Source organism: Mus caroli, unplaced genomic scaffold, assembly GCF_978045245.1.
Source record: "Mus caroli unplaced genomic scaffold, Mus_caroli_1 scaffold_3, whole genome shotgun sequence".
Classification (NCBI taxonomy): Eukaryota; Metazoa; Chordata; class Mammalia; order Rodentia; family Muridae; genus Mus; species Mus caroli.
In genome coordinates this window covers 14,877,560-14,896,484 of record NW_028227258.1, presented here as the reverse complement: position 1 = coordinate 14,896,484, position 18,925 = coordinate 14,877,560, and the positions used below count along the sequence as shown (strand labels likewise).

The 18,925-nt window shown below is 43.5% G+C and overlaps 1 protein-coding gene across 1 annotated transcript in view; it reads right to left on the bottom strand.

The window, feature by feature from the left end:
* Positions 1-5,655, bottom strand: part of LOC110291549 (calcium-activated chloride channel regulator 2) — a 34,241-nt gene extending 28,586 nt beyond the window's left edge. The window contains exons 1-3 of the mRNA XM_021158758.2: positions 5,420-5,655; positions 4,345-4,482; positions 1,782-1,932 (exon numbers count right to left, since the gene is read on the bottom strand). Coding sequence (XP_021014417.1) covers positions 1,782-1,932; positions 4,345-4,482; positions 5,420-5,605 — 475 coding nt within the window. The 5' untranslated portion in view covers positions 5,606-5,655. The remainder of the gene's footprint in view (positions 1-1,781; positions 1,933-4,344; positions 4,483-5,419) is intronic.
* Between the last annotated feature and the right edge of the window lie 13,270 nt (positions 5,656-18,925).

Here is an 18,925-nt window from a genome sequence, read left to right as displayed (position 1 = left end):
GACATCTCCAGACAGCTTTCTCTTGTTATATTCTCTGCTCAAGACAGTTCTCCAAACAGGTCTCGCAATAGTAATAATAATAATAAATAATAATAATAATAATTCTGGATAGCCCATCTCCTGCAGACCATAAGCCCGCTCTTTTATTTTACATATCAGTCCAGTCGTTTACTCCAGGTTTCCTTTTGATTATCCTGTGAATCCGCATCCTGTGACCCCAGCCCCTTAATTCTTAGAAGACAGCAAGCACACATTTTCTTTTAACATTGCAAAGGAATTCAGAGATCTGCCTGCCCCTGGTCAGCACAGATGATAAGCTAGCTGGGTGGGACCCCACCCTGAAATTACCATTGCTACCACACGTGAACCTAACCATGCTCTGCTCCAGGCCCACCCTGCACTCAGGAGTCTGCTGTCTTTGTAAGGATAAACAAAAATACTTAGCTGGGTGGGGTATCCTGCGACCACCACTTCCTAAATATTTTTATCTCCTCCCTTAGTATCTTTCTGCCAAGTTGGCTCACAGTGCATCTGCTTTCGTCCCTTTAGATTCATGAAGCTGTTCTTATAATTCATCCTTTTCCATCAACACTTGCATACTGGCCCTGTTCCGAGGGCAGGAGCCATGTCATTCTGTCCCCACCAAGGCTATGCCAGACCCAGCCTCCCGTGGCTGTTTTTACTCCTGCTTGCTTAGAAGGGATACAAAACCTACCTAGTTTTAAATTTCATAAAAAATAAAACTATTTGAAAGGTTCGATTTAAAATTGAACCAAAATTAAAGTTGCAGATTAGAGCTAGCCCTGGGCTGGCTGACCTGTTCTCACTCATGTCTCCTCATGGCTCACACACAGCCTGCCAGTCTGCAGGCTGGTGATCATAACCTTTCTCCTGAGTTCCAGATGTCCATATCTGACCACAGCCAGACACTCTATATTCAGTCCGCTGCTCCTAGCCATCTTCCTGCCTAATCCAGCCGTGGCTTCCCCTTTCCACGTTCCACCCTATTTCCCAGTGACTTTCTTGTTCTTAGTGCCTCTGCACACACCTCTTGACGTTTACTCTGCAGCCAGCCATTCAGAACTCCTACAGGCTGGGCCACTCACCTCTCAGGGCCAACAGGATTTCATAAGAAAACATTATCAGTGAGATCTTTCAGAGTGTCTGGGCGTGGCCAGTCTGTGTTGCTTGTATTCCAGCTCTGATCCTTTTCTCTTTACCTCCTTCATTCAAGCCTCCCGAGCACATCCACATAGTGTTCCCATGTAGCTCCCCACTTCCAGAATTCCCTCACGGAGACATCTCCTGAAAGCTATGTGGTGCGTTTGTTTCCGTATGCATGACCTTCAGTGGGGACTTCATAGTGTGGATATCCCAGGCTGCTCACACCACCTGCTTGCGGGGTGCACGCTGGCATTTCCCTTTGTACCCAAGCTCTGCTTTGACAATGGGTCAAAGGCTTCCCTCAAAGCCATGCGTTCCTCTGCATTTTCCCACACTCCCTGCCCTCTCTTCTTTCCATTAATGAAAACAATGCTAACCCTCTCCTTTGTGAGACATATGCTGACCACCCTTGGCTTGGTTGTCTTCACTGAATTCCCAGAGCACTACTCTGGACCTAATCTGGTCTGTGGTCTTCCCAGCTCATCCTGTACATCCCGTTCCATGGCCATGTGACCTCTTCTAGCTAGAATGGAAAGTCCTTGACAGGTTGCAGGTTTTAGAGGTCTCTTCTGCCCGGAGCACAAACTCTCATACCTTCGCGTATGAGCTGAACTTACCTCGCGCGCCATAGCCTGCGGCTAACTCATCGTTGAGTAGGAAGCTGGGGGTGAAGTGGATGTATTTCCCCTCTTGCCCACACCCTCTGTGCTGTAGGGTGTAGGGGTCATCTCCGTGTTCCTCACTCTGCTCAGCCACTATGACATTTGCCTGAATTAAAACAAATGCATTTTAAGGAAATTTAAACAGTAATTTTACTGTAGGCGTGTATGCATGATTTAAAAGCAGATTAAAAATTAAAGGAATGCCTGGTAGTTAAGAGTTTGGATATTCTGATAGCTAAATACTGGCTAAATTCTTTGGCACTTTCAGAAAGATTTAAAAAAAAAAGTTTATCCTGTCTTCTATGGAACTTCTTACCTTCTTTTATTCCCCTCCCATATTCTCAGACATCACTACTGTAAAGTTATGATATCATAACACTATAAAGAGCTGTGAAGTCAAGAAGATTTAATAGTATTTACATACCCTCCAGGACTGCACGGCAAAGACCTAGAGCCACTCTCTGTCTGCGCGTTACTCTGTCAGTGCAAGTGAAAGGACAGTGTTTCTCTTTAGCCCCGTCTTTCATTTCCATAACTAATAAGAGCATGGTATCATTCCGAGTGAGTTATGTTTTGCTTTGTGCCTGAACATTTCAATTACTACTGTTAAAATGCAGCATCTTAAATTCAAAGCTCGTGTAAGCCTTACTCATCTAGACATTAAGGCAACAAAACTTTGTGCACATGATTGTGCCTCTCGTTTTAGAAAGGGTGACAGCTGTCACAAAGCAGCCCTCAGAAGGTAAGGATGATGCTCAGTGAAGATAGGGACAGGGAGCCAGGTGTGGTGGCACACTTTGGCAATCCTAGTACTTAGGAAGCTGAAACAGGAGGATTGAGACTTCGAGACTAGCCCAGCCTAAATAGAAAGTTCCAGGACCACTATAGCTACATAGTCAAATCCTGTCCTAAACACTAAAAATAGATAAAAATTTAAAAGTAGGTAAACTTGACATAATTATATAGATTACAAGTGTTGTGTGTCTTGTGTGCCACTGAGGGAATATATTTTCATTTCTATTTTCTATATTTCTACATTTGAGGATTCCTTTCTAGTGAGCACAAGTAGCTTTCATAATAATTACCCTATATTTGTTGGAAGCTAGGAGCATTGCAAGGTGGGATGTACAAAGGGCTTGCATGTCCTCACCTTGGCCATAACCAGCAATGTCTCTCTGTAGAGGCTCAATCACCTTATGTTTGTGTAATTGACATTATGAGGTTAATGTAAATGGTATGCAAACATATGGTCATATCGCACATGTTGTACTTAGAAATCCCATAAGATCAAGGCACTGCCATTGACAACCTGGTCTTGTCCTGTGCTATCTCTAAGACTATCTCTAAGGACAAGTTCATTAATGTAATCTTTATGGAGACTACACAGTGTGGTGCCAACACTAAGGATTTTGACATTAAATAGACATTCAAATTGTGGATCAATAATTATTACTTATTTACATGGAACAGAGCCCTTACCTTGTATGAGGCATTCACATAAGTGAATTCTTGATTTGTGATAACAACGGTCTTGAGATTGCATAGGAATTAGATAATAGATGTAGAAATGCCTCAATGGAAGGTAGCAGCTTAGTGAACACTAGTTTCCTCAGTTTGTTCCTGCCCCCTACTTATCTCCATGGCAAACTCTGTCAAATGCTCCTGACTGGTGGAAAATCAAACGCTTCTGTAAGGCTCTCGACATCTTTGTGCCTTTGGCCTACATTCTACACTGCTGAGCCATTCAATTTCTGAAGGAATATTCATGGGGAAGGAAAGGATTAAAACAATCTGAGGAAATTTTATGCCAAGTGACAGATAGCTCTTCTCATACAGTGGGCTCTAATTCATAGTAATTTTCAAAGTGTGTTAGCATGTATTCATAGGTGCATACCAATGTACATTTATAGATCATCTGCAGTTTATTAGCATTCTTTACGGTTAAGCTATTTTGTGGTTAGAAAAGAAAATGGAGCCACTCAACCTTTTTTTTTCCTTCTCCATTCTCTCTTTTCTCCTTGGAATCACGTTATTTAAGGGCAAAGTCTGTTGATTTATACCATGTCATGAGAAGACAGTTGCATTTTTACAGGCATGGGTGGCTCTCTGAGCACGGATGTGTCTGTGAACGACACGATGAAAATGGAGATCACTAGAGTTGGATTCTTCAGGTCCCTGCTCACCCTTACCAGGGTAAAGTGGACTCTTGTTCCTCCTCTAAAAACTGAGGCAGGAACGTGTGTAATACAGAAGAGAGATCCCAGAGAAGCAGAATCAGCAATGGCATCTGGCTTAATGTGCGGCTGAATAAGTCACACCTATTTATTATGTTTCTGTTTTTCTCTCTTGCCTTTCTCATGAATGAAGAAGGTCTATGAGATAATGCCCATGGGCTTTGTCAGTAATGCTCTTTACAGTATAGCATGTCACTATGCCAGTATCAAGGACAGAGTATATTTGGAAAGTTTCTCCCCCTCAAGTTGAATTAAACTCTTTTAATAGAATCTTAAGTCCTTACCTTGTCATAGGATTCTTGTCTTACTCTACTGTAATTATGAGCCGTCCAAGTGGCAGGTACTAAAATCTGTACATTTCTGAAAAACACCCTCCTCTTGGTGGCATTGAACAGGTAAAAGGAAGCCTCGGTTATCATTTCCTGTAACCAAACAGATGGGAAGCCATCAGATGTGAACAGAGGGGAAGCTGTCAGATGTAAACAGAGGGGAAGCCATCAGATGTAAACAGAGGGGAAGCCATCAGATGTAAACAGAGGGGAAGCTGTCAGATGGAAAATCCTTGTTTTCCTGATGCCACAGAAGCAACAGTGAAAATCAGGTAAACAGGCTTTGAATGAACCTGCCAAAACACAGGAACAAACATTTTTGGAAAAGATATTGCATGGCTGCCTGAAAGAGATTTTAGCACAGTGATTACATGTTAGGGCTTGCACTCATGATCTCCCCAAGTTTCAGCACACCGCTCTAAGTCACACCTCTTGAGCACGTTCAGGCCTGCGCCTTTTGAAAACATTATTTTCACTTTAGGCGATCCCATAGAATAGGATCGTAGGTGACGATTCTCCCTTGCCATGCCACAATGGACATCCAACAATCTTAGAGGACTTGGGAGAGTGGAGAGAATTTTTCTCTGTGGCAGCCTGCATTGACATTCTTCCTTGAGAACTGCCAGCTTTGAAATGGGATGCCACAGGATGGTTTTAAGATGCTCCCCCCCCGCCCCGCCCCCATCACTCAAACATCTGGCTTTCTTTTCCACAGTCCACTTTTACTTCTCTAAGCTGCTCTCCGGAGAACGGTCACATAGGAAAACAACAACTGAACCCCAAAGGCAACAGATGCTAACTAATAGAAAGATGGACGAAGGCTCTGTGAGTGCAGGCTACCCATATATATATATTGATGTGATGTAGCCAGCATGCCCATAACCATGTTGTTAGCACTGTCCTTAGGAAATGTGCTCTGTACTGCTCCAGTTCAAACCTGGTGGGGTTAGCTTTGGAAAGATGGCAACAGGTCTGAATTAATCAGTCGATTAATTGACTATCGGCTATTGACGGCATAATTGCCACTCACCTTAATGTTTGTAATCAGCTTCAGATCCTCGGGTACCCGGGGATTGATGGCAACAAGCAATCCATCATAGCCATTCTCTTTCAGTTTCAATCCAGCTCCCAGGAACAGAAGTTCTGGACTTAGGGTAAACAGAAGGGTCACAAGTTTCAGCCCAATGACAGGTCCTGTGCTGTCCCTGTGGGTCATCTTGTAGTGAAGCCTCTGGTTTATTCACGGGGAGCCTGCTGGGTACCTTGAGTCAGCTGATCAATGTGGAAGCCGCTGGCTTCCTTTGGAACTTGGAAGGTCTTACAATACATGACGAAGGAGTTGCCTTCTTTGAAACCCTGGGGTGGATCTATCTGGGACCTGTCTCTACAAGTTCTTCTATTCACCTGGTTTGTGGCTAAGCTTCCTCCTGAATCACAGCTGGACAGGAAGTCATCTAGCCTTTCCTGGCTTTGTCTCTTCTCAAGGGAAAAGGGAAGTGAAGCAGGAAGGATCTTCAGAGGTAGAGAGGCCTGGCTGCAAGGCCATCAGAACAATGAAGTCAGTCTGTCCGCTACAGGGCACACAGGACCGACAGTAATTTTCCTTCCCGAGTCTTGGGCAACCTCCTCCCTCAGTACTGTTTCCCTCGCTTACTCAGGACACTATGCTGGTTGTGAGATTCCCTTGTTTGTCTTGAAGATTTGTAAATCATGCTGTATGCCTGTCCCTAGAGACCCGGGTCAGGCAATCTGGGTGAGCTCTGAGCTGGTGGCTGGGTTTAGGAGATCAGATATCTCCCAAGGGAGGGCCAAGTGCAAGGAACTTGGATGCTGTGTAGGCCATGGGCTCTTTCCCCTGGCCGCCTTGCCTTTTTTTCCTGATGCCAAGGAGAAAAATGAACTTCTTTCTAAGCAGGAATCCCCTGAGGATAGGGCTTGATTCAGTCAACCTGTATCTCCTGCACCACTGCAGGCTGAAGAAGCAGGCTTCACGAATATTTTGTGACATCGGAAAACTACACAACACTGTGGAATTTGCAGATGAACCCTTTTAAATGTCACTCCCTTGATGTAGTCATGGTTTTTACTCCTGCTTTTCAATTCTGATAATGCCAGTGGAGGAAGGCATGGGTACTCTTATTGGCTGATGGGCTGTGTTACTCCTAGCTCCTTAGTGACTGTGGTGGGTGAATAAGACAAGTCCCTTATAGACTCGTGCATCAGAATACTTGGTCTCAAACGGTGGCACTGTTTAGGGAAGCTGAGGAGGTACAGCCTCGCTGGAGAAAATACTTTCACTGGAGGAAGGCTCTGAGAGTTTAGAGCTTTGTGCCAATTCCAGTTCACTCTGCCTACCTCAAGGCTGTGGTTGAGGAATGGCTTCCTGTCCCAGCAGACAGGCTGGCTGCTTGCTGCCATGCCTTCGCATTTTAATGGATTTTTGAACCTCTGGGACCAGAAGCCAAATGAACGCTTTCTTTCTGAAGTTGCCTTAGCCATGGTGTTTTATAATAACAACAGAAAAGTGACTGATACCGTGTCAAAGCTATGGCGCAGGGAAGCTAAAATAAACCTTTTAAAGTTAATACTAATAGCACAGTGCTAAAAAGAGCAACGGGCTTCAACTCCCACTATTTATCACTGTATCATGATTTCTCTTAGCTCTCAAGTTAGACTCAGGCACTGTCTTTCTCACAGGGGTGTCTAACCTGTGGCCTGTGGAACCACGTAAGATGGCGACATCCTGTGTCAATGTCAAAAGGGTGGACCTGCTGATGTGCTTCACACACACTGACAGCTATGATGAAGCTTTTCCAAAACTAAGGGAAGGCTTTATTTATTGGATTAAATTTCACAGAGAACATGTCTGGAGACCTTTAGTCACTTGTCCATTCTGTCCAGCTGTGACCCCTTTATGAGGGCTGCTAGGGAGGAGGCGATGTCAGGCTAAGGAAAAGCCTGCCACTGTTCTCAATGTGGAGGTCACACTAAGTCTATGTAGCTCCCTAATGGCCATCTTCAGGGTAGGTTCAGTGTCATTCTTCCTTCCCTAAAAGCTTTGGGTTTCTGACTTTGCCCTTGCACATTATCAGAATAGCATACAGTCTTTAACCAGTACTTACCATGCACATATTTAGCTTACTGTAGTAGTTATTATTTTGTCCCTGTGATAGAATGACTGGCATAAACATAAAAGAGGAGGAGGAGATATCTATTTTAGCTTGTGGGCATCCAAGGGTTTGGGGTCCATATTTGCTTGACTTGATGAGCTTGGGTTGACTACCAAGGTGGCAGAGACTGTGGATCAGGAGTGTGTTTGTGCCAATGCACACAGAAGGCAGAGAGGTGCATACTGAGAGCCTAGCATAAGCTGCAAAGCATTGCCTTGGTAACGTGCTCCCTTCAGGTAGACCTCACCTCCCACTCCATCCCAGGTAGAACCACCAGCAGGGGCTTTAGTACCTGAGCCAGTGGCGGTGTTTCGTACTCAAAGTGTAACACTTTCTATAATCCTCCTTTTAAGAAGTAACCGTGTTTACCATTTGTATCATACAGATCTGGAGCAAAAGTTTAGATACTGTCTATAAGAAAGAGAATCATACCCAACATTTAGGCTGGTGGATGAGAGTGTTCAAGTGCTTGCAATAGTCCTCAACATACAGAAAGTACCATTTAAATACTAGTTACCACTGCTACCACAGCATATAACTCTTTTTCCTCTTACTAATATTTATTGGTCATAGACTCATGTACTACGGAGAATGCTTATGATCGAGAGAGAGAGAGAGAGAGAGAGAGAGAGAGAGAGAGAGAGAGAGAGAGAGAGAGACTCCCTGCCTAACAGAACAGATGCCAACGTATGCCTCAGAGGCAACTGAATCACACTGGAAGCATCTATACGTGGCTCAAGGGAGGATGCAGGGAAAGAGTCCCCATCTAGCTGGAAAGTTGAACTGGAAAGGGTGAGCAGATGACAGGCAATACAGAGAGCACGAAGGTGGGAGAGGGTCCAGAACAGACACTGGGAGGGTAGAACCACACTTGGAGAGCCCAGGAGTGAGGTGCAGAGCTAAGAGCTAGTTGTAACACTGAGAGATGGTGAGGGGGCACTTGCCGGATGAGAACCGCCTTTCCTACTACCCACCAGTTTGTCCTTCAAATTCCAGCTATGGACTAGGCACCTTGCACGAGCGGCTGCCTGAGTTAAATCTCCCCTTTCCTCCTCTGGCAGCATCAGGTATCTGCATTGTCTTCTGATGCTTCACCCTGGGACCATTGCCATTTATGTCGCAACCTGCTGTTAGCTTCCCATGGTGACTGTGTGACAGAAAAAACACACCTACTTTTGCTTACTACTTTCCCAGCACCTAGTTCTGTCAAATTGGAATAAATATTTATTGAATGAACAAATGCACTTGTGAGAAATAAGAACTAGGCTGAGGAGGGGCCTGGATTGTGGTATGAGATGCATGCCCTCATTTCTCCTTCCTAGGAAGAAAAGTCTCTTCTGTTCAGAGAAGTTTTCACTTTCGTTTCCACCTGACAGACTTCTGGGCGTGGTAGAGAATGGGCTGCCATTGACTGTGTGAGTTCCCAGGCTCCTTCCCAGTGTGGTTTTTTTTCCACTGGTTTATGTGCCAGCTATGGTGACTCACTGAGCAGGATAAAGCACTTCCTTTTAGCATTCCTTGGCAGTGGATTTCCTTATGTCAACCTAGTGTGCTCTTAAGAAAAAGTAGTCCCAGCAGTAAGGCAATAAGGACAGAGACCAAGCCCTTAACTTGTAAGCTGCAAGTGAGTGCTTCTTGCCATCCTGTATGAAAACTGCTCATGGGAGGAGAACTGAGGACTTTATTCAGTCACTCTCTGTTTGTGACCATAGTTAACCATGGCTGAATTAGAATGTGTGTATGGATGTATTTGGCTCTATGCAGAATATATGTAGCTTTACAAAGAATACCTTAATCAAGCAGTCTTGCCCAACTTTGCCTGGTTAAACCCAAGCAGGTGTGCTGGGACTCTGCTTAGCTTGTGCTGATAGTTTAGGAGTGATATCCATTCTTGTCTGTCTGCATTCTATCTCCTGGGTTCTGACAAAGTCCTCCCTCCTGTCATTTTCCTAGATTCCGCCCTCATCATCTGTTCCATACAAGATTCTTAGTCGCACATTCATTTTTGAAGATGCCTTGGGAATCACATCTACTTCTGAAACCTGGGTCTGCCCCCTTTGCTATCAGCATCCATTTCCCAGCCAGGGCAGTCATAGGTAGTTCTTTGTAGTATTTTCTCCATCTACCTCGCTGACCCTACAGGAGACACAACAAAGGCTGGGGATAGTGACTTGGCCAAATGACGAAAGGTCACTCCTGAGCCCAGGGCTCTGTTCCTTAACTCAGGGCTGATGCTTAACAGTCCATCTTTTGTGTCTATAAACCTGATGGTATCGGAAGATGTGAGGAAAACTGGGAATACAATTTCTGCAGGTTCATTTCAATGTTTTATAAACTCCAGGAATCTGCTTTGCTTTTATCTGCTGTCAAGAAAACAAGTCATACGATTTAACTAAAGAACTAAAACCCGGCGCGGGACCTGAGACTGCATTAGTTAGGGAAGCAGAAACCGGCCTGAGTAGGGCCACAGGCCTCATCCGGCCGGATCAGCGCCGGGGTAGCGGGAGCGCAGGGTTGCCTGACACCCGCCAGCTACCCACGACCCCCGCCGCAGGATTTTGGGACTGCTGGTGAGTGGAACACAGCTTCTGCTCCAATCCAATTGCGCGGGACCTGAGACTGCATTAGTTAGGGAAGCAGAAACCGGCCTGAGTAGGGCCACAGGCCTCATCCGGCCTGATCAGCTCCGGGTTGCGGGAGCGCAGGGTTGCCTGACACCCGCCAGCTACCCACGACCCCCGCCGCAGGATTTTGGGACTGCTGGTGAGTGGAACACAGCTTCTGTTCCAGTCCAATCACGCGGGACCTGAGACTGCTCTGGTTGGGGAGAGAGAAATCCGGCCTACATAGGGCCACAACCCTCTTCCGGTCAGAAAAGCACCGGGGCAGCTGGGGCGCAGGGTCAGCTGACACTCACCAGCTACCCACAACACCCACCACAGGATCTTAAGACTTCTGGAGAGTGGAACACAACTTCTGCTCCAATCCAATTGCACGCGGGACCAGAGACTGCATTAGTTAGGGAAGCAGAAAAACGGCCTGTGTAGGACCACAGGCCTCTTCCGGCTGGACCCCGCCACAGGATTTAGAGACTGCTGGTGAGTGGAACACAGCTTCTGCTCCAATCTTTAAACAGTGACAACGATAACAACTAACCCCAGAGATTACCAGATGGCGAAAGGTAAACGTAATAATCTTACTAACAGAAACCAAGACCACTCACCATCATCAGAACCCAGCACCCCCACTTCGCCCAGTCCAGGGCACCCCAACACACCGGAAAAGCTAGACACGGATTTAAGAGCATATCTCCTGATGATGATAGAGAACTTCAAGAAGGACTTTAATAACACACTTAAAGAAATGCAGGAGAACACTGCTAAACAGGCAGAAGACAATAAAGAGAAAGCACAAAAATCCCTTAAAGAATTGCAGGAGAACACTGCTAAAGAGTTACAAATCCTTAAAGAAAAACACGATAACATAATCAAACAGGTAGAAGTCCTTACAGAAAAACAGGAAAACACATCCAAACAGATGATGGAAATGAACAAAACCATACTAGACCTAAAAAGGGAAGTAGACACAATAAAGAAAACCCAAAATGAGGCAACACTGGAGATAGAAACCCTAGGAAAGAAATCTGGAACCATAGATACGAGCATCAGCAACAGAATACAAGAGATGGAAGAGAGAATCTCAGGTGCAGAAGATTCCATAGAGAACATCGGCACAACAATCAAGGAAAATGTAAAATGCAAAAAGATCCTAACTCAAAACATCCAAGAAATACAGGACGCAATGAGAAGACCAAACCTACGGATAATAGGAGTGGATGAGAATGAAGATTTTCAACTCAAAGGACCAGCAAACATCTTCAACAAAATTATAGAAGAAAACTTCCCAAATCTAAAGAAAGAGATGCCCATGAACATACAAGAAGCCTACAGAACTCCAAATAGACTGGACCAGAAAAGAAATACCTCCCGACACATAATAATCAGAGCAACAAATGCTCTAAATAAAGATAGAATACTAAAAGCAGTAAGAGAAAAAGGCCAAGTAACATATAAAGGCAAGCCTATCAGAATTACACCAGATTTTTCACCAGAGACTATGAAAGCCAGAAGATCCTGGACGGATGTTATACAGACACTAAAAGAACACAAATTCCAGCCCAGGCTACTATACCCAGCCAAACTCTCAATTAACATAGATGGAGAAACCAAAGTATTCCACGACAAAACCAAATTCACACATTATCTCTCCACGAATCCAGCCCTTCAAAGGATAATAACAGAAAAAAACCAATACAAGGACAGGAACCACGCCCTAGAAACAACAAGAAGGTAATCCCTCAACAAACCTAAAAGAAGACAGCCACAAGAACAAAATGCCAACTTTAACAACAAAAATAACAGGAAACAACAATTACTTTTCCTTAATATCTCTTAATATCAATGGACTCAACTCCCCGATCAAAAGACATAGACTAACAAACTGGCTACACAAACAAGACCCAACATTTTGCTGCTTACAGGAAACTCATCTCAGAGAAAAGGATAGACACTACCTCAGAATGAAAGGCTGGAAAACAATTTTCCAAGCAAATGGCATGAAGAAACAAGCTGGAGTAGCCATTCTAATATCTGATAAGATTGACTTCCAACCCAAAGTCATTAAAAAAGACAGGGAGGGACACTTCATACTCATCAAAGGTAAAATCCTCCAACAGGAACTATCAATCCTGAATATCTATGCTCCAAATACAAAGGCAGCCACATTCATTAAAGAAACTTTAGTAAAGCTCAAAGCACACATTGCACCTCATACAATAATAGTGGGAGACTTCAACACACCACTTTCACCAATGGACAGATCGTGGAAACAGAAACTAAACAGGGACACAGTGAAACTAAGAGAAATTATGAATCAAATGGATCTGGCAGATATCTACAGAACATTCTATCCTAAAACAAAAGGATATACCTTCTTCTCAGCACCTCATGGTACCTTCTCCAAAATTGACCACATAATTGGTCACAAAGCAGGCCTCAACAGATATAAAAATATTGAAATTGTCCCATGCATCCTATCAGATCACCATGGACTAAGGCTGATCTTCAATAACAAAATAAATAATAGAAAGCCAACATTCACGTGGAAACTGAACAACACTCTTCTCAATGATACCTTGGTCAAGGAAGGAATAAAGAAAGAAATTAAGGACTTTTTAGAGTTCAATGAAAATGAAGCCACAACATACCCAAACTTATGGGACGCAATGAAAGCATTTCTAAGAGGAAAACTCATAGCTCTGAGTGCCTCCAAAAGGAAACTAGAGAGAGCACACATTAGCAGCTTGACAACACACCTAAAAGCACTAGAACAAAAGGAAGCAAATTCACCCAAGAGGAGTAGACGGCAGGAAATAATCAAACTCAGGGGTGAAATCAACCAAGTGGAAACAAGAAAAACTATTCAAAGAATCAACCAATCAAGGAGGTGGTTCTTTGAGAAAATCAACAAGATAGATAAACCCTTAGCCAGACTCACTAGAGGGCACAGGGAAAGCATCCTAATTAACAAAATCAGAAATGAAAAAGGAGACATAACAACAGATCCTGAAGACATCCAAAACACCATCAGATCCTTCTACCAAAGGCTATACTCAACAAAACTGGAGAACCTGGATGAAATGGAGAAGTTCCTAGACAGATACCAGGTACCAAAGTTGAATCAAGATCAGGTTAATGATCTAAACAGTCCTATATCCCCCAAAGAAATAGAAGCAGTCATTAATAGTCTCCCAACTAAAAAAAGCCCAGGACCAGATGGGTTTAGTGCAGAGTTCTATCAGACCTTCAAAGAAGATCTAATCCCACTTCTTCACAAACTATTCCACAAAATAGAAACAGAAGGTACTCTACCCAACTCATTCTATGAAGCCACAATTACTCTGATACCTAAACCACAAAAAGACCCAACAAAGATAGAAAACTTCAGACCAATATCCCTTATGAATATTGATGCAAAAATCCTCAATAAAGTTCTTGCTAACCGAATCCAAGAACACATCAAAACAATCATCCATCCTGACCAAGTAGGTTTCATCCCAGGGATGCAGGGATGGTTCAATATACGGAAATCCATCAACGTAATCCAGTATATAAACAAACTCAAAGACAAAAACCACATGGTCATCTCCTTAGATGCGGAAAAAGCATTTGACAAGATCCAACACCCATTCATGATAAAAGTCTTCGAAAGATCAGGAATTCGAGGCCCATACCTAAACATGATAAAAGCAATCTACAGCAAACCAGTAGCCAACATCAAAGTAAATGGTGAGAAGCTTGAAGCAATCCCTCTAAAATCAGGGACTAGACAAGGCTGTCCACTTTCTCCATACCTATTCAACATTGTACTTGAAGTCCTAGCCAGAGCAATTCGACAACAAAAGGAGATCAAAGGGATACAAATTGGAAAAGATGAAGTCAAAATATCACTTTTTGCAGATGATATGATAGTATATATAAGTGACCCTAAAAATTCCACCAGAGAACTCCTAAGCCTGATAAACAGCTTCGGTGAAGTAGCTGGATATAAAATTAACTCAAACAAATCAATGGCCTTTCTCTACACAAAGAATAAACAGGCTGAGAAAGAAATTAGGGAAACAACACCCTTCTCAATAGTCACAAATAATATAAAATATCTTGGCGTGACTCTAACTAAGGAAGTGAAAGATCTGTAGAATAAAAACTTCAAGTCTCTGAAGAAAGAAATTATAGAAGATCTCAGAAGATGGAAAGATGTCCCATGCTCATGGATTGGCAGGATCAACATTGTAAAAATGGCTATCTTGCCAAAAGCAATCTACAGATTCAATGCAATCCCCATCAAAATTCCAAATCAATTCTTCAACGAATTAGAAAGTGCAATCTGCAAATTCATCTGGAATAACAAAAAACCTAGGATAGCAAAAACTCTTCTCAAGGATAAAAGAACCTCTGGTGGAATCACCATGCCGGACCTAAAGCTCTACTACAGAGCAATTGTGATAAAAACTGCATGGTACTGGTATAGTGACAGACAAGTAGACCAATGGAATAGAATTGAAGACCCAGAAATGAACCCACACACCTACGGTCACTTGATCTTCGACAAGGGAGCTAAAAACATCCAGTGGAAGAAAGACAGCATTTTCAACAAATGGTGCTGGCACAACTGGTTGTTAACATGTAGAAGAATGCGAATCGATCCATTCCTATCTCCTTGTACTAAGGTCAAGTCTAAGTGGATCAAGGAACTTCACATAAAACCAGAGACACTGAAACTTATAGAGGAGAAAGTGGGGAAAAGCCTTGAAGATATGGGCACAGGGGAAAAATTCCTGAATAGAACAGTAATGGCTTGTGCTGTAAGATCGAGAAATGACAAGTGGGACCTCATGAAACTACAAAGCTTCTGCAAGGCTAAAGACACCATCAATAAGACAAAAAATCCACCAACAGATTGGGAAAGGATCTTCACCTATCCTAAATCAGATAAGGGACTAATATCCAATATATATAAAGAACTCAAGAAGGTGGACTCCAGAAAGTCAAATAACCCCATTAAAAATGGGGCTCAGAACTGAACAAAGAATTCTCACCTGAGGAATACCGAATGGCAGAGAAGCACCTGAAAAAATGTTCAACATCCTTAATCATCAGGGAAATGCAAATCAAAACAACCCTGAGATTCCACCTCACACCAGTCAGAATGGCTAAGATCAAAAATTCAGGTGACAGCAGATGCTGGCGAGGATGTGGAGAAAGAGGAACACTCCTCCATTGTTGGTGGGATTGCAAGCTTGTACAACCACTCTGGAAATCAGTCTGGCGGTTCCTCAGAAAATTGGACATAGTACTACCGGAGGATCCAGCAATACCTCTCCTGGGCATATATCCAGAAGATGTCCCAACCGGTAAAAAGGACACATGCTCCACTATGTTCATAGCAGCCCTATTTATAATAGCCAGAAGCTGGAAAGAACCCAGATGTCCCTCAACAGAGGAATGGATACAGAAATTATGGTACATTTACACAATGGAGTACTACTCAGCTATTAAAAAGAATGAATTTATGAAATTCCTAGCCAAATGGATGGACCTGGAGGGCATCATCTTGAGTGAAGTAACACAATCACAAAAGAACTCACACAATATGTATTCATTGATAAGTGGATATTAGCCCAAAACTTAGGATACCCAAGATATAAGATACAATTTGATAAACGGATGAAACTCAAGAAGAATGAAGACCAAAGTGTGGACACTGTGCACCTTCTTAGAATTGGGAACAAAACACCCAGGGAAGGAGTTACAGAGACAAAGTTCGTAGCTGTGATGAAAGGATGGACCATTTAGAGACTGCTGTATCCAGGGATCCGTCCCATAATCAGCTTCTAAACGCTGACACCATTGCATACACTAGCAAGATTTTGCTGAAAGGACCCAAATATAGCTGTCTCTTGTGAGACGATGCCGGGGCCTAGCAAACACAGGAGTGCATGTTCACAGTCAGCTATTGGATGTATCACAGGGCTCCCAATGGAGAAGCTAGAGAAAGTACCCAAGGAGCTAAAGGGACCTGCAACCCTATTGTTGGAACAACATGATGTACTAACCAGAACCCTGGAGCTCTTGTCTCTAGCTGCATATGTATCGAAAGATGGCCTAGTCGGCCATCAATGGAAAGAGAGGCCCATTGGACTTGCAAACTTTATATGCCCCAATATAGGGGAATGCCAGGGCCAAAAGAATGGGAATGGGTGGGTAGGGAAGTGGGGGGCACTATGGGGGACTTTTGGGATAGTATTTGAAATGTAATTGAGGAAAATATGTAATAAAAATAAAAAAAAAAAAGAACTAAAACCCAGCTTTGTTCATGGTCTGATCTGCTGGCCAGCATGGCCTTTGATGAACCTGTGTGTTTCTTTTCATGGAAACAGTTGGTACAGAGCCATGGGCAAAACCAGTGAAGCATCTAACAGAATCAGAGAAGAGAGCAGATCTGAAATCTTGAGCCAAAAGTTTTGGACACTTTGGTTTTGACTGACCCATTTAAAAGAGGAGAAAATGTGCACATCTGTGACTGAGGTCAAAGTTCATGTAGCGTTTACAAAATATAACAAGTTAGAAGTGGGGCAAACGATAAACCAGGAATGTAAAGCTTTTCTAAGGAACTGGGCTGTAAATTCCACACCCCCCTCATCAAATTCTCTCCAATTTCATATTCATTTTCAAAGCCATGGGATAAGGTGGATGGTCCGCACAATGGCTGAAAAGCCATTTGTCCTTGAGTCTCTACCTTGTCAAAGCATGGCGATAGAGAACAGGTGAGAGGCGATGGGGCCAGGGCAGAGCTGAGCAAATCAGCAGACCAAGTGGCTCTCACAGGCAACTTACTGAGGAGCTGCTGATGTGGAGATTTCCAAACCGAACAAGACACAAGACAGGGGTGTGACTCAGCGCAGAAGGAGGCACTACATCTGAATCCCACAAAGACTTTCCCACACTAAGTCAGGGGAGCCTCAGAAGTGATTGGGAGCAGCATGTTTGTGTGGAGTTTTCCAGGTTTAAAAATAGTTGCTTACATTTACTTTCTTAGTGTGTGAAGGTGTGTGTGTGTGTGGGGGGGGTCTTCTTGGGGGACCTTCCTCAGCACAGAAAGAAGAGTCAGAGAGTCCGTTTTGACAGGGCCCTCAGAAGAGATAAGGAGTAGGGGGCAGAGGGAGGGGGTGAGCCAGGCTCGATGCTCAGGGAAATCTCAGAGCTGATTTGCTAGCAATGGGGCAGATCCTGTGGCTCGAACTTGTCAGCCGTCAGGCCCTGTCTGCTGCTTGCTCTGACTGAGTAGCAGCCGGGTGCTTCTTAATTTATACAAGTTTCACAGAACAAAGGCAGACTAATGATTATTTAAGTGGTACAGAATATGTGTTTGACTTTTTATTACCTGTCTAGGGTTTCAAGTTCAGTCACAACTAGAAAATATGAATAACATATTATTATTCTTTTTATTAATAGCCTTATAACTCCAATTGAAAGAGTCTAAAGAATGCCACCTCCAAAGCAAATACATTTAATATGACAGCCTGCTTTTAGGCTGGCAGCATTTGCTGTTTGAAAGCACTTCGGACAAACAAAAATATCTGAACCAGTCTTTTTATGAGTAGCAAATACTAATGCCTAAGTTATTTAACTATAAGTTTCATCAACTACAGTATAAAGCCAAAGTTTATTTTAGTCAATATATTTGATGAGTTTTATTCCTTCAGAAGTGTACCTGTACAACTGCTTGTCTTTAAACTGCATTTTTACGAGACCTTTAAGCCTATAATAAAAAAAGACCTTGAATCTGTAACCTGTTCTCCTGGCCATTGAGAGTTTATCACTTGTCTCTGTTGGTCCTGCATCAATCATTCTGTTTGAGTTTGCTCAGGGACAGACACGCCAAGAAGATTCCTGGAGTAATGGTTTCATCTAGCTCTGTCCTTATCTGTGCTTAATGATCTCTGGGTCATAAGGAAGACTTCCAAATAGTGGCCAGATAAAGTTAACTTTAGGAGTTTCCTAAATTGAGTCAGACATAATTTTTCTCAGGAAAAGACATAAAATGAATCATAATGCAGTGAGTTCCCAGTAATGCAACACACAGAGACCAAAACCCAAAAGTTAGAGACAGAAGAACATCGACTGTAGCAATCATTGCTGGAACTGTGTCAAGCAGCTGTGCTGACTTCATGGCTCTTGTTTCCAGTGAACACTTGTGCCAGGTGTGTGTGTGTGTGTGTGTGTGTGTGTGTGTGTGTGTGTGTGTGTGTGTGTGTGATTGTGTGTGTATGTGTGTATGTATGTATGTGTGTTTGTGTGTGTGTGCACGCACGCATGTGTGTACATGTAGAGGTCAGAGGACAGCTTGTGGGAATGACTCCTCATTCCACCATGCTGGTCTCAGGGATTGGACTTAGGTCCTTAGGCTTGATCACGGTGCCCTTGTCCACTGAGCCATCTCACTGCCCTGGTTCTTCAGTTTTCAAGGGGTCACAGGATCCTGTGACTTCCCTCTTTGAGTAAATTAATTTAGGTAGCTATCTTTTCTGAAGGTCAGTTTAATGGGGCCTGTTTTGAGTTCAAGGGATGGGGTTGGGGGTGGGGGCTTTGCCAGATTCCCAGCTACCTCTAATCACACCAAGAAGCAGTTTCTCCCAGCAGCCCCTGTGGATAGTCAAGCAACCAGTTGAAAGATCTGGAACCTGGATAAGGGCTCCCTCCTCTGTTCAAGAGGTGCAGGTATTCAGGTCTCGAACTTTTCAGGGC